General features: G+C 40.1%; 1 protein-coding gene across 1 annotated transcript in view; it reads left to right on the top strand.

The window, feature by feature from the left end:
• Positions 1 to 13,047, top strand: part of LOC104512953 (zinc finger protein 462-like) — a gene marked incomplete at its 3' end in the record, with an annotated part of 35,390 nt that extends 22,343 nt beyond the window's left edge. The window contains 2 exon segments of the mRNA XM_010156149.1: positions 10,490 to 10,751; positions 12,911 to 13,047. Coding sequence (XP_010154451.1) covers positions 10,490 to 10,751; positions 12,911 to 13,047 — 399 coding nt within the window.
• Between the last annotated feature and the right edge of the window lie 2,427 nt (positions 13,048 to 15,474).

Below are 15,474 nucleotides of genomic sequence, written 5' to 3'. Positions count from 1 at the left end.
GAATTGCATTGAAAACTACTAAGTGAAACACCCTGTGCCCTGTTCCATTTTTTTCTGAACTTTAGCCTTTGCCAGTGGAAAAGAACTTTGCCTCATCTAGAGACCGAAATATAAATACGTCTGCCTGCCTTGCCAGAGCTGGGCTGGGTACAAAACTGCTTGACTAAGACCTTTTTTCTGCAACCGTGGTTTAAGAACTGCAAATCCCTTCCCATTCCTGCACACTTTTTCAAAGTGGATAATACATTATCAGTATGTGGGTCTTCTATGCTGCTTGAAAGATGAAATCCTGAGGGGTGCATAGGGTTTTTAGCAGGTTTGCTAGAGCAATTTCATATGCTACCAAAAAGACAGAAGAGCAGTGGGAAGCAAGGAGTCTTTCCAACAAAATTCCGTCAGCTGGCACCAATGCGGCAGGATTGTTGCAGTGATCCACCCAGCCCTAGAGCCACACATCTTCCCCTTTCCACCTTTCAGAAGAGAAGAAAGTTTTCCGAATGCTCAGATGTACTACCCCTGATTTTTTTTGTTTGTCTGTTTGTTTGTAATCCATACCATAGTTTGTTTGTGGCTGATCTGTTTATTTCTATTCATGTGCATTGTTGCTCTTGATAAGGGATATTCTTCTAACCTTCCAATCAGGGCAGGAAGTTCCAAAGACAGTCACTTTTTAACTTTGGTGGTGTTTCTCTCTCACTGTTGCTACTGTGTCTTAGTGTTTTATGGCTGCTGCTGTTTGGGGAAGGCCACAATGGTCAGTCTTCACAGCCCAGAAACCTTGTGTTGAAGCAGAATAGAGCTGGAAGGATAGCATCCATATTAAGGTTACAGTATGGTGATCTGTATACTGCAGAACAGAAGATGCCTCAGTTTTTGTAGTTAAGAGTCAGGCTGCTAAGAGCTGTCAGCTTCTTCTGCCTGCTTTTGTGCCCTGTAGCAGCACAAGCTAGATGCATCTTCTCACTCTGAAGTATCAGACTAACCTTCTTCCTTGCAGGCTGCTTTATTTTTTCCCTGGCCATGTGCCTTCTTTCTCTAACTTAGAGCAAGTTTCTGCTTTTTGCTCAGAATTTGGCTATCTTTCCTTCCCAGAGGTGCAGCAGGTGGCCACACTGCCAGTGCTTGTTAAAACTCTACAGTACTTGTTGGTGTGTCTTAAATTCTTGAATATCAGAAGTTGGATCAGATGGGAACTTCTCCCCTGCATCAGATTGGCAGGGACTGGTAGAACAAGTGCAGGTCTTGTTCACCTTCAGGTTTACTGGACAAACTCCTCACTGTTTCAAGGACCTAGGGCACTAGGGATGACCTTGTTCTGTGCAACTCCCACTGTTTTGGCTTTTGATCTTTTCCTGCACTGTACTGAGAATAGTTTTGTGCCTATGGGAACAGAAGGAGATGTTTATTCTGTCCTTGGCTGTACTTACGGGAGTGTCAACTTGCTGTTAATTGTACTCTTCTCTGGTCCTGAGCTTTTTTGTGCTTGAATTAATCGGTAAAGGCAAAATTGACATTCAACAGGGTGGAGACAGGAACTCATGCAGCTGGGAGAAGGTTGCTGCCAGTGTTTGTATGGATTTGGCCAGCCTGCTGCGATGGGATTAATGTGATACTGAAAGACTTGCCTAGGGTTGAGAGAGGACAGAATCAGTTGTTTAGGTGGATCACGTAGAAACATGTCTAGAGTCCTGTTGTGTTGGTTTTGTTTTGGGTTTTTGTGGTGGGTTTTTTTGTTTGGGTTTGTTTGTTGGGGTTTTTTGAGGTGTGGGTGTGGAGTGGGAGGGGGATTGGGTTGTTTTAGTGTGGGTGGTTTGTGGTGTGGTGTTTGTTTGTTTGGGGTTTTTTTGGGGGGTGTTTTTGTTTGTTTGTTTGTTTTCCCCTGAGGTTTTTGCTTTCTTTTGGCCCTGATTTTTATCTTCAAGATAGGTGATGAAGTGGTAGGTGATGCTCACTTAGCTGTCACATATTATTGCTGTCCTTGGAATTTGTGATTACTCAACACAGAGTAAAAAGGAAGCTATTGCTGTGAAGGGATACATGGTATGACCTAAGAAATGCTGTGAAAGAGAGCATTTCTGCTGGCTATGATTCCCACATATTAGTAGCCTTCTTGTGTAAGGTGATATTGTCCCTGTCCTCTTAGACTCCAGTTACTTTCTGTTGATTTAAAACCTGCTAGAGGGATTTGGTCTTGACAGAGAGGTAAACTCCTTCAGTCATTTTAGCTCTGTTGAAATGGATAAATGTCATCATCCTAGTTGATGACCTGAAGCTTGATGTTTAAGTAACAGGTTTTATTTCTTCTTTAAAAGACATTGTTACTACGTTTTGATACCAAGTTTTGAAATTACTGCCCAAAGTGATCTGATATCATTCAGAGCAGATGATAGAGATGAGGCTTTTCTGTTGCCAATAAAAAAAATAATGTCAAAGTCTATGCTGGAGGTCTCCAGAACAAATTACAAGTTCCTGAGCTCTGTGATTAGAATGGATCCTCAGTACCTATATATTGGCACTGTAATTTTAGGGCCAATTTTAAAGCACAATGCAAAAAAAGTAGCACTTGATAAAGCTGGATTTCTTTCTTCCCTTCATTTCAAACTTAGAGGCAAGACTGCATTTAGGAGACAGGAGCATGTGTCTTTGTGGCTATGATTATTAATACAATGCATAAATGGCCAGAGCAATAGAGAAGAAAATATTGAGTGCTCATACAAATTTTCTGATGAATTGCCCTTAAAAATTAGAAGGAAATCATGAAGCATAATAGCATGAGGATGGTTTGGCTACTGGTGCCCCCCCCCCCCCCCCGCCCAAAAAAAAAAAAAAAGCACAGTAGAGTACTGTCTGAGTGAAAAGTCAGTCAAAGTAGGAAATCGTTGTAAATTTAGAAAAAAGCCTGTTACCTGTAAGTCCTTTAGGCACATTGGTTAAATCAGCATCTTGCTGAAGTTATTTCCAGATTTGTTTGTGTTCCTCTCTTCTGTAAATGCACTTCAATTTATGAGGTTTGAGTTTAGCTCAACAGAATAAGAAATAGCTAGAGAACATTTTGTTCTATTCATTTTATGGAAATAGGTAAGCACATGGAGATCCCAATGTTTGGCATATAGCAGAAGTCTTGGTTTTTGAGTGCCAGCTTGTATTTAGACAATGGAAATTTATTCCTTGAATAACAAATAATAAGAGTATAGGGTTGAAACATGACCAACAGTTTGAACTGTTCACTCAGTATAGGTCAGTGGCAGCAAATTCTCAGCCTACAACATGCTTTAAACAGAAGGCAATCTGTGGATAAACAGAAGTGAAATAACACGAATGCTAGAGGAAAGTAAGCATAATGCACTCCCCATGCATCATGTCTGTGTTGTAAGCAATGGTCAGAGCTGTAGTGGCTTGGCAGTGATGTTTGCAAGTGGTAGAACAGCTACTGAAAGTCTAGTTTATAAGGGGGTTGTGTGCAGCCTAAACATGACTAGTAAGTGGCTATGTCACTTAAAGAACTGCAGGAAACGTAAATAGAGTTGAAGCCAGGAAATAAATTTTAGGGGCAGGGGATGACACATAGGAAAAAGAGGTATAACTAGAAATTATATGTGTGTATGATGAAGTGTTTCCTGACCCCTAAAACTGATCCTTCCAAGCACAGTAATGATTCAGGCAGTGTTCATGACCATGTTGTGTCTGTCTTGAAAGCTGATGCTAATAGAAATATGTGGAAGTGTTGGATACTAGAAAACAAGAGCATGGGAAGCTCTTGGACTGATCCTTCTCTTCTCATGGAAATAATATGGTATAACATAGGTCATCAATTATGTTACTCCTTCCCAAGTCTTACACAGTTCCTACTGCTTTTCTTTGCATCATCTTATACAGAATATTACAGTCACTTTCTCCTTGATCTCAACTATGAAACTCCCAAGATTTTTCAATAACCAGCAGCATGAGACTCTTTCTTTGTAAGGAATTCAGATCATAAAATTACATATTATTTTCTTCTTCTTAGATGAAATTTATGTTCCTTTGAAATGACTTAGCACAAGAAGCTGCATAGCATATATTCTGGCTCAGTTCCATTCAGAGATAGGTGTGCACATGACTCAAAAGGGAATTCAAAGTTTTAAAGAAACGTGTATACTTTCTTACCACATTTGAATAAACAAGACTGCAGAGTCCATATATCTTTCTTGTTGCCCTCTTCTGAGTCTTACATATGCAATATCCTTCTCAAAAAAACTGGTCCAAAATAATCCAAAAAAGTGGCCTTTATGGCTAATGCTGAAATAAATTTCTTCAATAAAGATTTTGGTGTTCAGTTTGGTTTGGTTTGGTTTTTGTTTATTTGATTGGTTAGGATTTTTTGATAAGTCCTTTAAATGTCAATTTTGTTTGAAGGCTTTATTTTCTTTCCTCCATGATTACTCTTTCCTTTTGTATTTTGGAGTGTGCGAACAAGGACACAAAATTTGTTTCCATTACATCTTGTTCACAACATCCTAGCAACATTAGGTTTTTTTAGCAGATATCATAATTTAGGTAGAACAGCAGGTTTGTATTCTGTTTTTTAAACATGCAATGAATAAAACTCACATGTACTTTATGGTTCCCTCAGCTTCTTCAAGAATATTTTGATGTATCCCTCTGAATCTTAGTCCCTTCTATCTTGCCCTCCCCTCAGCTTTACTTATTGCCAGAACATTTCACCCTCCCACATGTTCTTCCTTCCAGGTCAGTCCTGCATGGCATAAAGTGAACAACTGTGTGTAGTCTTGACAATGTTTGTATGACACCCTTCTTTGCCACCTTCCCACTTTTCAAGCTGTTGCCATTCATGACTACATGCTATTCTACCACTCAGTGAGCTGGTAATTTTGAGTCCCGTTGAATTTCAGAAGGGATTATGTCCCTAAATCTCATAGGTTCCACTCTTAGCCTTACCTTACGCTTTTTAAAATTACTATAAGTGAAGTTCAATCCTCCATGCTTTGGCCATACATTTTGCGTTTGTTGGTATTTTTTGATATAGTATTGCATCTTGATTTGGTTTCACAAATAATTTTTTTTACAGAGGAAAACATTTTTCTGCTGCTGTTTTTAGTTTCTGGGAATTTCTCTGTCATTCTTAATAGAGATATTCTCTTTATGTGAATGAATTCAGAGAAAATAAATAACATTATAAATGTTCTCCTTTTAGGAAAAATTTAGGACTTTGCCTCACAGATCCATAATGTCATAGGCCTGTATTGTTACTACATTCCCTCTGCCCCACCCTGCCCCCCCAGTGTTTTGAAGCATTTTTCGTTATTCTATATTCTCTTCACACACACACCACACACACACCTACCTTATCTCAGGAGCCAAACATCCCCTTTTCCAGTTTTTTTTGTCTTACAAATGCTGATCGCTTTTGACTTTCATTGATGTTTCTGTGTGGATTCACCAGGAAAGAACTGTGCCTTCATTTTTATCTCACACTGTCTCCTTCTGGTCACTGAGCTCTTCAGTTATTAATAGTTTGCAAATGCAATAAGCTCGTTTTCCAGCCTGTGCAAATAGTTGCTTTCCCTGAATGCTGTTTCTTCCTCCATAGCTAACCCTCATTGTGCAGGCATGCAAATACTTGTATTAGATGTATCTAGTTCTGTTCACCCTAAAAGGATGTGAAGGGTCCATCCTTTTAGGATGTCCAGGGTTTTTTCTGCTCTGTTATTGTTTGGTTTACGTGTCTTGTTAGTGAGTTTTGCTGTTTCGTATGTGTTCATTCATAGCTCTGAAAATACCTACAAATAACTAAACCATCATTTAATTTCTGAGTAAATTTATGTATCCGGTTCAGAATCTTCAGGGTTTGGGGTTTTTTTTCTGAAAAATTTTTCTTTTAGGCATCTGAAATATGTTATATGCTGTAGAGGATCCGTGAAAACTTACATTTTCATTTTGCTTCTGCCACGGTTTTTCATTATATATTTTTCCTCAGTGATCCCATGGTATGCAGGTGTGTATCAAGTTGCATTTTCACAATGGCATTGCATTGTAGCAGAGACTGAATGCTTCTCTGGATGAGCTAGTAATAGACACATTCTGGCAGTCTTTTATGTCTGTACTCTGAATAAAGTTTTCATGGTGGCAACATCACTTACGAGATATTTAAGCAGTTCAGGCACTCTGGAAATGCTGTCCCTCTTCATCCCGTGCAGAGAGCGCCACTGTGATACTTAACGTAAGTATTATTACCAGCACGCAGTAGTAATTCTGAAATGGCTGTGTAGGTGGGGCACCACATGGACAGTAATTTCTGCTGCTTTCTTTTCAACTAGTCCTTTCTGCATTTGGATATGAGAATGCTGTTGTATACTGGGGGTAGGTTCTTTGGTCTTTTAGATCCATAGGTGCTGGCAGGTATTACAGTACTTGCTAACCTTGCTATTGCTCCTGTTCACGTAGTCTGTAGGTAGATATGATATGTGAAATCTCAAAACTGAGATTTGCAGCATTGCTGCTGTTCTTCCATTTTTGACTATGTCAATTACTGTTAATTTTTGCCTCTTGGGATGACTGTAGGTGTCCTTCCTTTTATGTCCTTCCTTTTAGACCATCCCATGCTTTTACCTTGCTTTTGGATTTACACAGTGAAGTCCTTCCATCCATTTTGGATAAAATTACTTTTAAAAATGGATCTTGGTGAGTTTGGTGTTGGATTTTTTTTTGTTTGTTTGTTTGTTTGATTGTTTTAAATAAGTCAGGGCTAAGTATTCCATCTTCTTTCCTTGGATTGCATGTATGAACATCCTTTATTATCTTGTACTGCCTCAAGGCTGTCCAGAGGAAAAAAAAAAGCTATTTTTTCCATAACATGTAATCGACACTTTGTGATGTTTCAATTTTTTTCCTTTTCTTTCCCTTAATGTTTTCTCTTTGCCTTTGTGTTTTACATTACTTCATGCAAATTCTCTAACTCTTCCTTTTGCTTATTTTAATTCTTTTGTCTGCTTTCTGAATTTGATGTAGGCTTCTAGGGCCATTTTACTTTTTTCAGACATGGATGGTTAGACCCTATTCCTGCTCCAGGCCAAGGTTGATAACATTTTCTTGGAGTACGCCCAACCCTTATGTGTGTGGGGTGCAGGAACATGACTGAGGTGGAACTTGCATTGTGTACAGCCATGACTCGGTTGTTGGTCAGTTCTGAGGGAAAAGCTCTGCTCTCTTCCCACTTTTGTTCTCCACTCTTGCATCCAGGCATCCTGTAGTTGCAGCAACAACACCAAAATGTGTCCAGCAGTTTGGTGCACAGCAGCTTGAGGCTTGCGTAAATGCTAAGGCTCCTATAATACTTGGTGAACATCTTAAGTCAGCCCACAACTGAAGTACCTGCATAGCTGTTTGGAACATCAGCCCCACACTTCCAGCAGAAAAAGAGGAGTTGCTCCTGTTTAAGTGCTCTGCCAGTTTAAGGCAGTGGTGTTACTCAGTGGTTGTGGATTTGCCTCCCTAGTCTTCTCTCTGGTACTGCTTTCGAAAAATAAATTAAAAAAATCCCAAACTTCAACCCCATTGTCTGTTTCTTATTTCCTGGCAGTTCATTCTCTGCTGTGTGCTAAAGCGCATGTTTGGAAGCAAATTCAGGTCAGTTGCTATACTTCCACTGCCTTCACTGGTTTTGGAGTGGGCATGAAGAAGCGTGCTTCACAGAAGCCAGTGGAAAACCTCCCATGCCTTTAGTCGGCTTTGGACTCTGTCTGAAGTGTTCCTGCTGGAGCTGGGTTGCACCTGCATGCTAGGTTAGCTGTCTGCAAGCTGATTCTCAGAAATCAACAGAAGCCCTATACACATGTGTTAATCCTGGGTGGTTTTCTTCAGCAAGTGCTAAATCTTGCACTCCAGAAGGACTGCAAAATAATGAAAGCATTTAGCAAGGGAGAAGGGGAAGAGTACACAGGTGGAACTAGGGACATGCATGCTAAGTGTAAGACTGTCCGTATAAGCTTTTCAGATGGCTTTTTTTTTTTTAATTTTCTGTAGATACTGTAACTATCTTAATAGTAACCAAGCAATATACTAAAAATTGTAAGGTGACCAGCATGAATCCTGGTTGAAAGAAAGTAAAAATTCAAAGATAAAGGTAGAATTTGCTTTTGACTATTTCTGATGACAAGGAAAGCTACTTTGTATAGGCGTGTACTGTGAGAATAGACATGTAGCTATATACTTTTGTAGTTTTCAGATATCGGATTCACAGAAGTATCCAAATATCCAATTAAAAGTTCGTAAGATGGAATACTACGCACCAGATGATAGGGGAGGTAAAAAATGCTGAAGTATAGTAGAGTTACGAACAACAACAAAACTTCCTTGTTTTGAAAATAATTGTTTTAAAACCTGTAACTTTCTTAGCAGTGGATATCACTGAGGCTTTGTCTAGGAACCTTGATAGTGTGGTGGAAATTTTTGATCCCCTCTTCCTGAGGAAGGGAACAGTAAGCTACAAACTAGACTTTAATCAGTACACTACAAGTAATTTAACTAGTACACAAAAAAAGAACTGTTTCCAGTGCTATGAGCTTTCTTTTTCCTGTCATATCCTTGTCAGGAAACTGTGTTTTCAGCTTCTTGGAAGCACTGAACCCAGTAGCACAGACACTGGGCTGCAGGTATGCAAGTCAGCAATTCTGCTTTAAACCGTGCATCTTTTTGGACCTAAAGGTCCTGTTCCAAAAAAGGTCAAGCACATGGTGGTTGCTCACTTTAAAGAAGAGGTTTGCATCTCCTCAGGCCTGTCCTGTGCCAAAGTAAAGGAAATGGGGAGCCTGTTTCAAACACAAGGAAAAGAAAACAAACCTTGACATTTGAATGCGTGGAGCTCACTCGAAGCCCTCATGGTGAGCAAACCTGCTATAGAAGTGGTAGAAAGGAGATGATAAATGCTGTATCGTAATCCAACCTCAGTTCATGAGGTGTGGGTAGGAAAATCAAAAAGTATTTAATTCATTTTACCAGAATCTATTATGCCTCTGCCTTTGTCTTTGCTGTACACCTGGTGATGAAGCTGGGGGAGTCCAGAGACCTTTATCTCCTGATTGTGTTTTGTTTGTGTTGGTTTCTTTGGGTCTTGTTTGCTTGTTTTCCATTTCTCAGGCTTGCATAACCCCATTCTGTGGTAGTGAGAAAAGAAAGCAAGCATTTTACTCTTTTGAAGACAGGTGGAATATCCTCATGCTGAGTGCTGTATAGGCCTGCTTGCCTTTTGTTTCCTTGTACTAATTGGTTAGAATTGGATGTGTTAAGTTCCCACAAGTATGTCTGTTAGAGAATTCCTACATACCCAGCCTGGGGGAATTAAGCTTTGGAAAATGAAGTACCCATCAAAGCAGGAGGTGGCCATTACAGTTTGTATCCTGACTTTTTTATTCCCCTCTCTTTCTTTTTCCCCTTCTTCCAGAAAGCTTAAGAAAAGGCCCTTTTGTCTTTTCTGAAAAGTTACGCTGAAATTCATCTGTGCTTTATTCGTCTGCTTTCGTTTGTGTCATTCATGGGCAGCTGTGGTTTTTATAGGACAAAGCAGATGAATTCCTAACCTCCACATTCAAACAGTGTGTTGGGAAAGTTCAACACCACCCTTACACACCCCACCTCCTTTTTGGGATGTCCAACTTTCAGTTTCAATACTGAGGCACCTCTGGACTGTTTCTCCACATGACAATAAAATGGTGTGACAGAGTTCTGCTGGGTTGTAGAAGGGATGCATCCACACAGAGATCTTTTTGTCACTCAGTACAACAAAACTTAGCAGCTTCAAAGAAAATGTGATTTAGAAGTTTGCTTTACTGTGATTTATGATTATATCTCTTTTCTTCCAATGATGAATTCATTTCAAACATCAGCTAGGGTAACTTGAATTTACCTTTTGTGGAGACTACTTCAAATGTGACAAAATCATATAATTTTGCTAAAGTTAACTTTTGATGTGCGTTTGTTAAACTATTCCATGAATAAGTAGCGAAGACTATCTATTTTTCTTTTTCTTTTTTTTTTTCCTTCCACCTTTTATATAGGTTATTTACATGTATTCTATACCAGATCTTCATCTGGTGTAAACTGGCATAAAACATTTGAGAGGATCTCATCTGATTTGTGCACCAAATACATAAACATTGGGTAGTATGATTAATGTGGTTTACCTTTGTAAATGAAAAGTGTCTTAATATCAGAGTTCATTTTAGACTAGATTCAATTTAAATCTGTCACTTCTTCCCTCCCCAGATCTGATCTAAAAAGCATAATTTATATTGGTTGCCTTTTAAATTGTAGAATTTAGATTAGATTAGATTAAGGACTACGCCTCTTAATCCCTTCAGAAAGCTATCAGTGCATTTCATAACCAGCATCTTGATCAACCCTCTCTAAAAGCCAGTAGGTACTGGAGCAGACCTCAAACATTTTGGATTTGTTGATCCACCTGGAATAACAACTTCCTTCTGCTTCTCTACAGACTCTTCATACTCTGAGCCTCCTGATGTTCAGCAGCAGTTGAACCACTACCAGTCTGCAGCTTTGGCCAGGAACAACAACATCAGCCCGATCCCACTTTCTGGGAGTGCTGCTGGATTGGAAAAAACAGAAGCCATCCTTAACTGTGAATTTTGTGAATTCTCTTCTGGTTACATACAGAGTATTCGACGTCATTACCGCGACAAGCATGGAGGGAAAAAGCTCTTCAAGTGCAAAGATTGTTCCTTTTATACAGGCTTTAAGTAAGTACTGTGCAAAACAGATAAACTGAACTCATAAGGTTTTTTTTTAGCAGTTGAAAAGCTTCTGAGATCTTTAAGAGCTGGCTGTAGCTAACAGACACATGGCCACTGCTAGCCAGGGAGAGGAACATAGGAAATGCCATGCTAGATCACAACAGCATCCATGTAATCCATTTGCCTCTCTCCTACAACAGCTGGTACCATCTGCTGCAGATAAAAGCACAGTAAGTCCTTGCAGTAGGTTCTGCTTGCTGGAGGAAATGGTACAGGTAGCACGTTTCTACAGTGTAGACAATTAGAGGACTGTCCTCAAGTCTGAAAATTTTATCTACAAAAATAAGGTTATTTCCTGGTGGAACCAGCATAAAGCATGGGACAGTCAAGTGTCCATGGGAGACAGAATTCGTGTCCCTATTCTGAAAAAGCCTCTGTCATGTAATTTTATTTCTCCCACCATCTGTCTAACTGAAATGCAAAGCATTCTCTAGCATATCTGGTAGCTTGTAGAGACATTTCAGAAAATCCGAATAGGTGTGCAAAAATTAAAAACATGGTGCTGTGTATATTTCTCTGTGTGTGTGTGTTTTTAGCTGCTGTTCTGTAAGAAAAAAAAAGACCTAGGCACCTGTGCTGTTCATCATTCCCTCCTGATATGCTGGACCCTTGAGCATAACACCCTCAGCTGACATTTGAGGTCTCAAACTTGTTAAGTTCTTTAGGAGATTGATGACAGTAAGCAGTATGACTGGGCAAAGGGGAGGAGTTCTGTTGAAGACGATGCTGAGCACCAACATGAGAGAATCCACGCAAGAGCAACCTCTAGTTACATGGCTCTAGGCTCTGTTACTTCAGCCCCTTGCTGTGTCTATGGTATAATTTGCTGCTTGTACTTTTTATCCTGATTCCTATCCATCTTAAAGACTACCAGCAATTTCCAGGTCTGTTCACTCTGTTCATATCTTGCCATTTTCTTCTATCTGGATGAAATGAAATCATCTTCAAGCAGCACTTAAACACGTTCACAGTTGCATGAGGGCATAGTGCGCTTTCATGTGGTGTCTCAAACACTTGGGGATTAAGTCCTCCTTCTTTTAGAAGCACAGAATGTTTTCTGTCTTCAAAAAGGGGAGGGGGCAAAAATACCCCATACAAATCCCCTCTTCAACTCACCGCAGATACTTAAATGCTTGATAGAAATACACCCATACAATTCAGTGATCACTAAATGGAGTCCAAAGCCCGTTGCGTTAATAAGTTGCTTTGTGTTCAAGCTAAAAGTCTTGAAAAACGTCGAAGAGATTTCTAACTCTAGTTCATTGTGACAAAGTCCTTAGCTTTTGCAAGCTTTACCACTGCTTTAATAAACAATGGACAAGTGTGCCAAGTTTACCACCACCTCTCGTTTCAGTAGCTGATCTTGTGGTTACATAGGTGTTAGGTTAATTTCCTCTGTCTGCATGTCTCTTGCAACTTTTAAGTATACAGCCAGTGTAATGCCAGCATGAATTTTTTTTGTTCAAAGGAACTGTGGAGTATTAATTAATTCCTCCACATAGTAAGAAGGGTATTCTTAGGCTTGGGTTTTCAGATCCGATTGTTATAGCTGATGCTCTGAAACTTAACTACTTAGTGCCTAACTCACTGTGAATGCAAGTCTGTTTTGAATCCTGAATGCAAACATTTAAGCTGGTTTTGGGCTTGGTTTAGAAAGACAGAGGTTGTTAAGAATGTTACCTGCTTCCAGAAATGCCTGTCCTCACCTCTGCAAGTCCAGAACAGTTGATAGATTTTGTTCAACTTGTTAAAAATTTAATCTTTGACAGAGAAAGTACACTGAATATTTCAGCCGGAAGACAATGAGCATGAAAGACAGGAATTCTTTTGCTCTCTTAACTATAGCAAAGTGACTATAGAGCAACCCATGCAAAAGAATATCTTGTTAGCTTGCGTGTTTGTTACTTGAGGATACAATCCTGCAAATACCTCTGCTCGTGTGTTACTCATGTGAGTAACCCCACTGAAATGCCATGTGGCACTGCAAAGACAAGGCTGAGTGGTATCTGTACAGTTTTACACAACACGTCCCTTATAGAGCTGTGACACTTTATCATCCTGCACACCTCCTCTGACTGCTTCCATCTCTCCCTCCCATTTCACAGATCTGCTTTTACTATGCATGTGGAAGCTGGACATTCAGCAGTTCCTGAGGAAGGACCCAAAGACCTTCGCTGTCCTCTTTGCCTATATCACACCAAATATAAACGCAACATGATTGACCATATAGTTCTGCACAGAGGTAATAATATCCCTGTATGTGTCTGTATCTGATGAGAGGAATGCTGAACAATGCCCTTGCCTTTCAGATTAGTTTCATTAATTTTTTTCATCTCTGTACATCATTAGATTTTCCTCTGTCTCTACTTGAGGACAAGTGTGTTGAATAAGTCATCAGCCCTTGAATATCTTTTGTTTTATTTCCAAATGATTTGTCTTACTTATTTCCTGTAAAATTCAAAATCAGCCAGTACTGAAACAGGACAGATTTAAAATTTTAAGCTTTTCCTCTAGAGAGGTTAACAGTCACTGAACACCTGTGTACTAAGAAATGCCCTAATTTACAGTTCCTAGGCAAGAGTTGTTTCCTGCTTATGTCCTTGTTATCATGAAGTCTTTGCTGTCACAAACTTTGTGACAGGGTATATCAGATAAGCATTGAGGCACCAAAATATCCATTGATCACTTGCTTGATTTTTTTTTCTCATCAGCGTTCTTAGGATGAAAACAAGAATTATCTTTTTTTATTTTTTCTTCTTCTTTTTCCCTCCTTTAAGACTCCTTTTCTATCTCCACTTCTCCTCCCCCCCTCTTTTTTTTTTTTAAAAGCCACCTAAAAGAAGGATTAGGGATTTCTGTATTCTATTAACTGCAGGCTTACTAGCTCAGAAGACACAGGGCTCTCTGAGCTGGGATTCCTGCCCATAGCTATCGCACTTCATGCTTGTAGATGGTCTGTTGGCTGCTGAAATCCAAACCCATGTGTTGGAATGGCACTCTGCCTGCTTGCAGGTTGGGCAGAATTTCACAGTAGGGTATTGGTGGTGAGCAAACACAAGTTTTGCATGCCAGCTTTTTCCTGGAGAAGATCCTGGTGTAACAAATACTATCATAATTCCTTGTAGCATACCACTTTTCAGTCTTGGTTGCTTAAAGTCCGTCTTGTACCAAAGCAGTGAGGTTGGCAGAGTTCATACACATTTCTGTGCGCTTGCAGGGCTGTTCTGAGGAAACATCTGGGAAAAATGACCTTTCAGTGATTCAGAAAGTGTGTTACAAAGCTGCCTTATTTGGTTGTAAGAGTTTGGCTGATGCTTTAGCTTTACTTCCTGTCTTTGAAGGTGTTGCTGTGTTGGATTTTACTTAGTTTCAGGTCATCCTCCAAAATTAGCTCACTTCAGAGGAGAAGAGGGTTTGGTATATCCCTGTCCAGAGGACAGTGCAATTCCAACTGCTGTCAATACATGCTCTGGTTTGTGGCTGTGCCAGGGCTACAGTGGACACTGCCAGACCTTTAAAATGCAGAGAGACAGGCTGAGGGAGGATTTGATGGGCTTAGTTAGGGTATTTTCCATCACATATAGAATTGACACTGGGAATGTCCAGTTGCAGAAGTGGAAGAGCACTCATGAGCTCAAGCACCTGTACTGCCTATGTAGAGCTGTTTCTGACCAATTGGAAGGAGGTGGTTATCTCCTGGGTAAGTGACGCCATGGATCTGTTCTTTTGTAGGGCTGTTGCTTCAGTTGCACAAACCAACCTCAAGCCTTTGTGCTGCTGAAACCAAGCAAAGAATTTAATGATACACCTGCTCGTGCATTGGGAGAGGTAAAACAGAGTAAAGAATTTTTAATGCAAATGGGATTTTATCTGATAAAGAATCTCAGAGGCCACTTAGGGAAGGACAAGGGTTTTCTATGGCATCAAGCATCCAGGTAATCAAGGAAGTAGGGTCCTTCCTTAAAGTTCTTTCTGGTGCATATATCCAGCTAAATAATCTCTACCATTGTGTTTAATTGTGTGGCAGCTGAGGCAGACATGGTTTAACATGCACTAAAAGAGAGACTGAGTGGTGGTGATTGTAGTCTGAGATAGCCTTCCTTTTTTATAGCCACTATTGGTAGATCAAGGGCACAGCCCTGAACTGAGGTCCAAGAAAATTAGTTTTGAGGTAGATGGAGTGGTGCAGTGTGTAAAATCAGGAGGGACGGATTTGATCCATTTCATAGTTAGTGTTCCTCCTGTGTAAAAAGACATGTTTACAGATGCGTGACTCTTCTATTACTTCCAAGTTGCTGCCCCCTTAGTCCTTGGTCAAACAGCATGTGCTTGAAATGAAGAGTATATTTGCCTCTTAAATTCAGCCTTTATAGCCACTCGTTTACAGGGCTAAAGCATTATCAGCTGGAAGGCTGAATGCTTAGTGAGAAAAAATTAGGCAAGGAAAAAAAACTTTGGTTCCCATTCAGGATGAGGGCAAACAGGAAGCCTTCAAGAGCCTTCTTCCTGTTCCTCGTCAATGTAAAAGTGGTTCACCATCCCTTTTGCAGGTGCGGGTGGAGCACAGACTGATTACAGGTGGCGTGTAGCAGGGGACTGACACAGCTAGAAGCTGCTTTGTAGGGAGGTGAAGAGAAGTTAATCAACACCTAATCAACACGTGGCTCAG

This window comes from Eurypyga helias, unplaced genomic scaffold, assembly GCF_000690775.1.
Source record: "Eurypyga helias isolate BGI_N326 unplaced genomic scaffold, ASM69077v1 scaffold9917, whole genome shotgun sequence".
Taxonomy (NCBI): domain Eukaryota; kingdom Metazoa; phylum Chordata; class Aves; order Eurypygiformes; family Eurypygidae; genus Eurypyga; species Eurypyga helias.
This window is presented reverse-complemented; position numbering and strand designations above follow the sequence as displayed.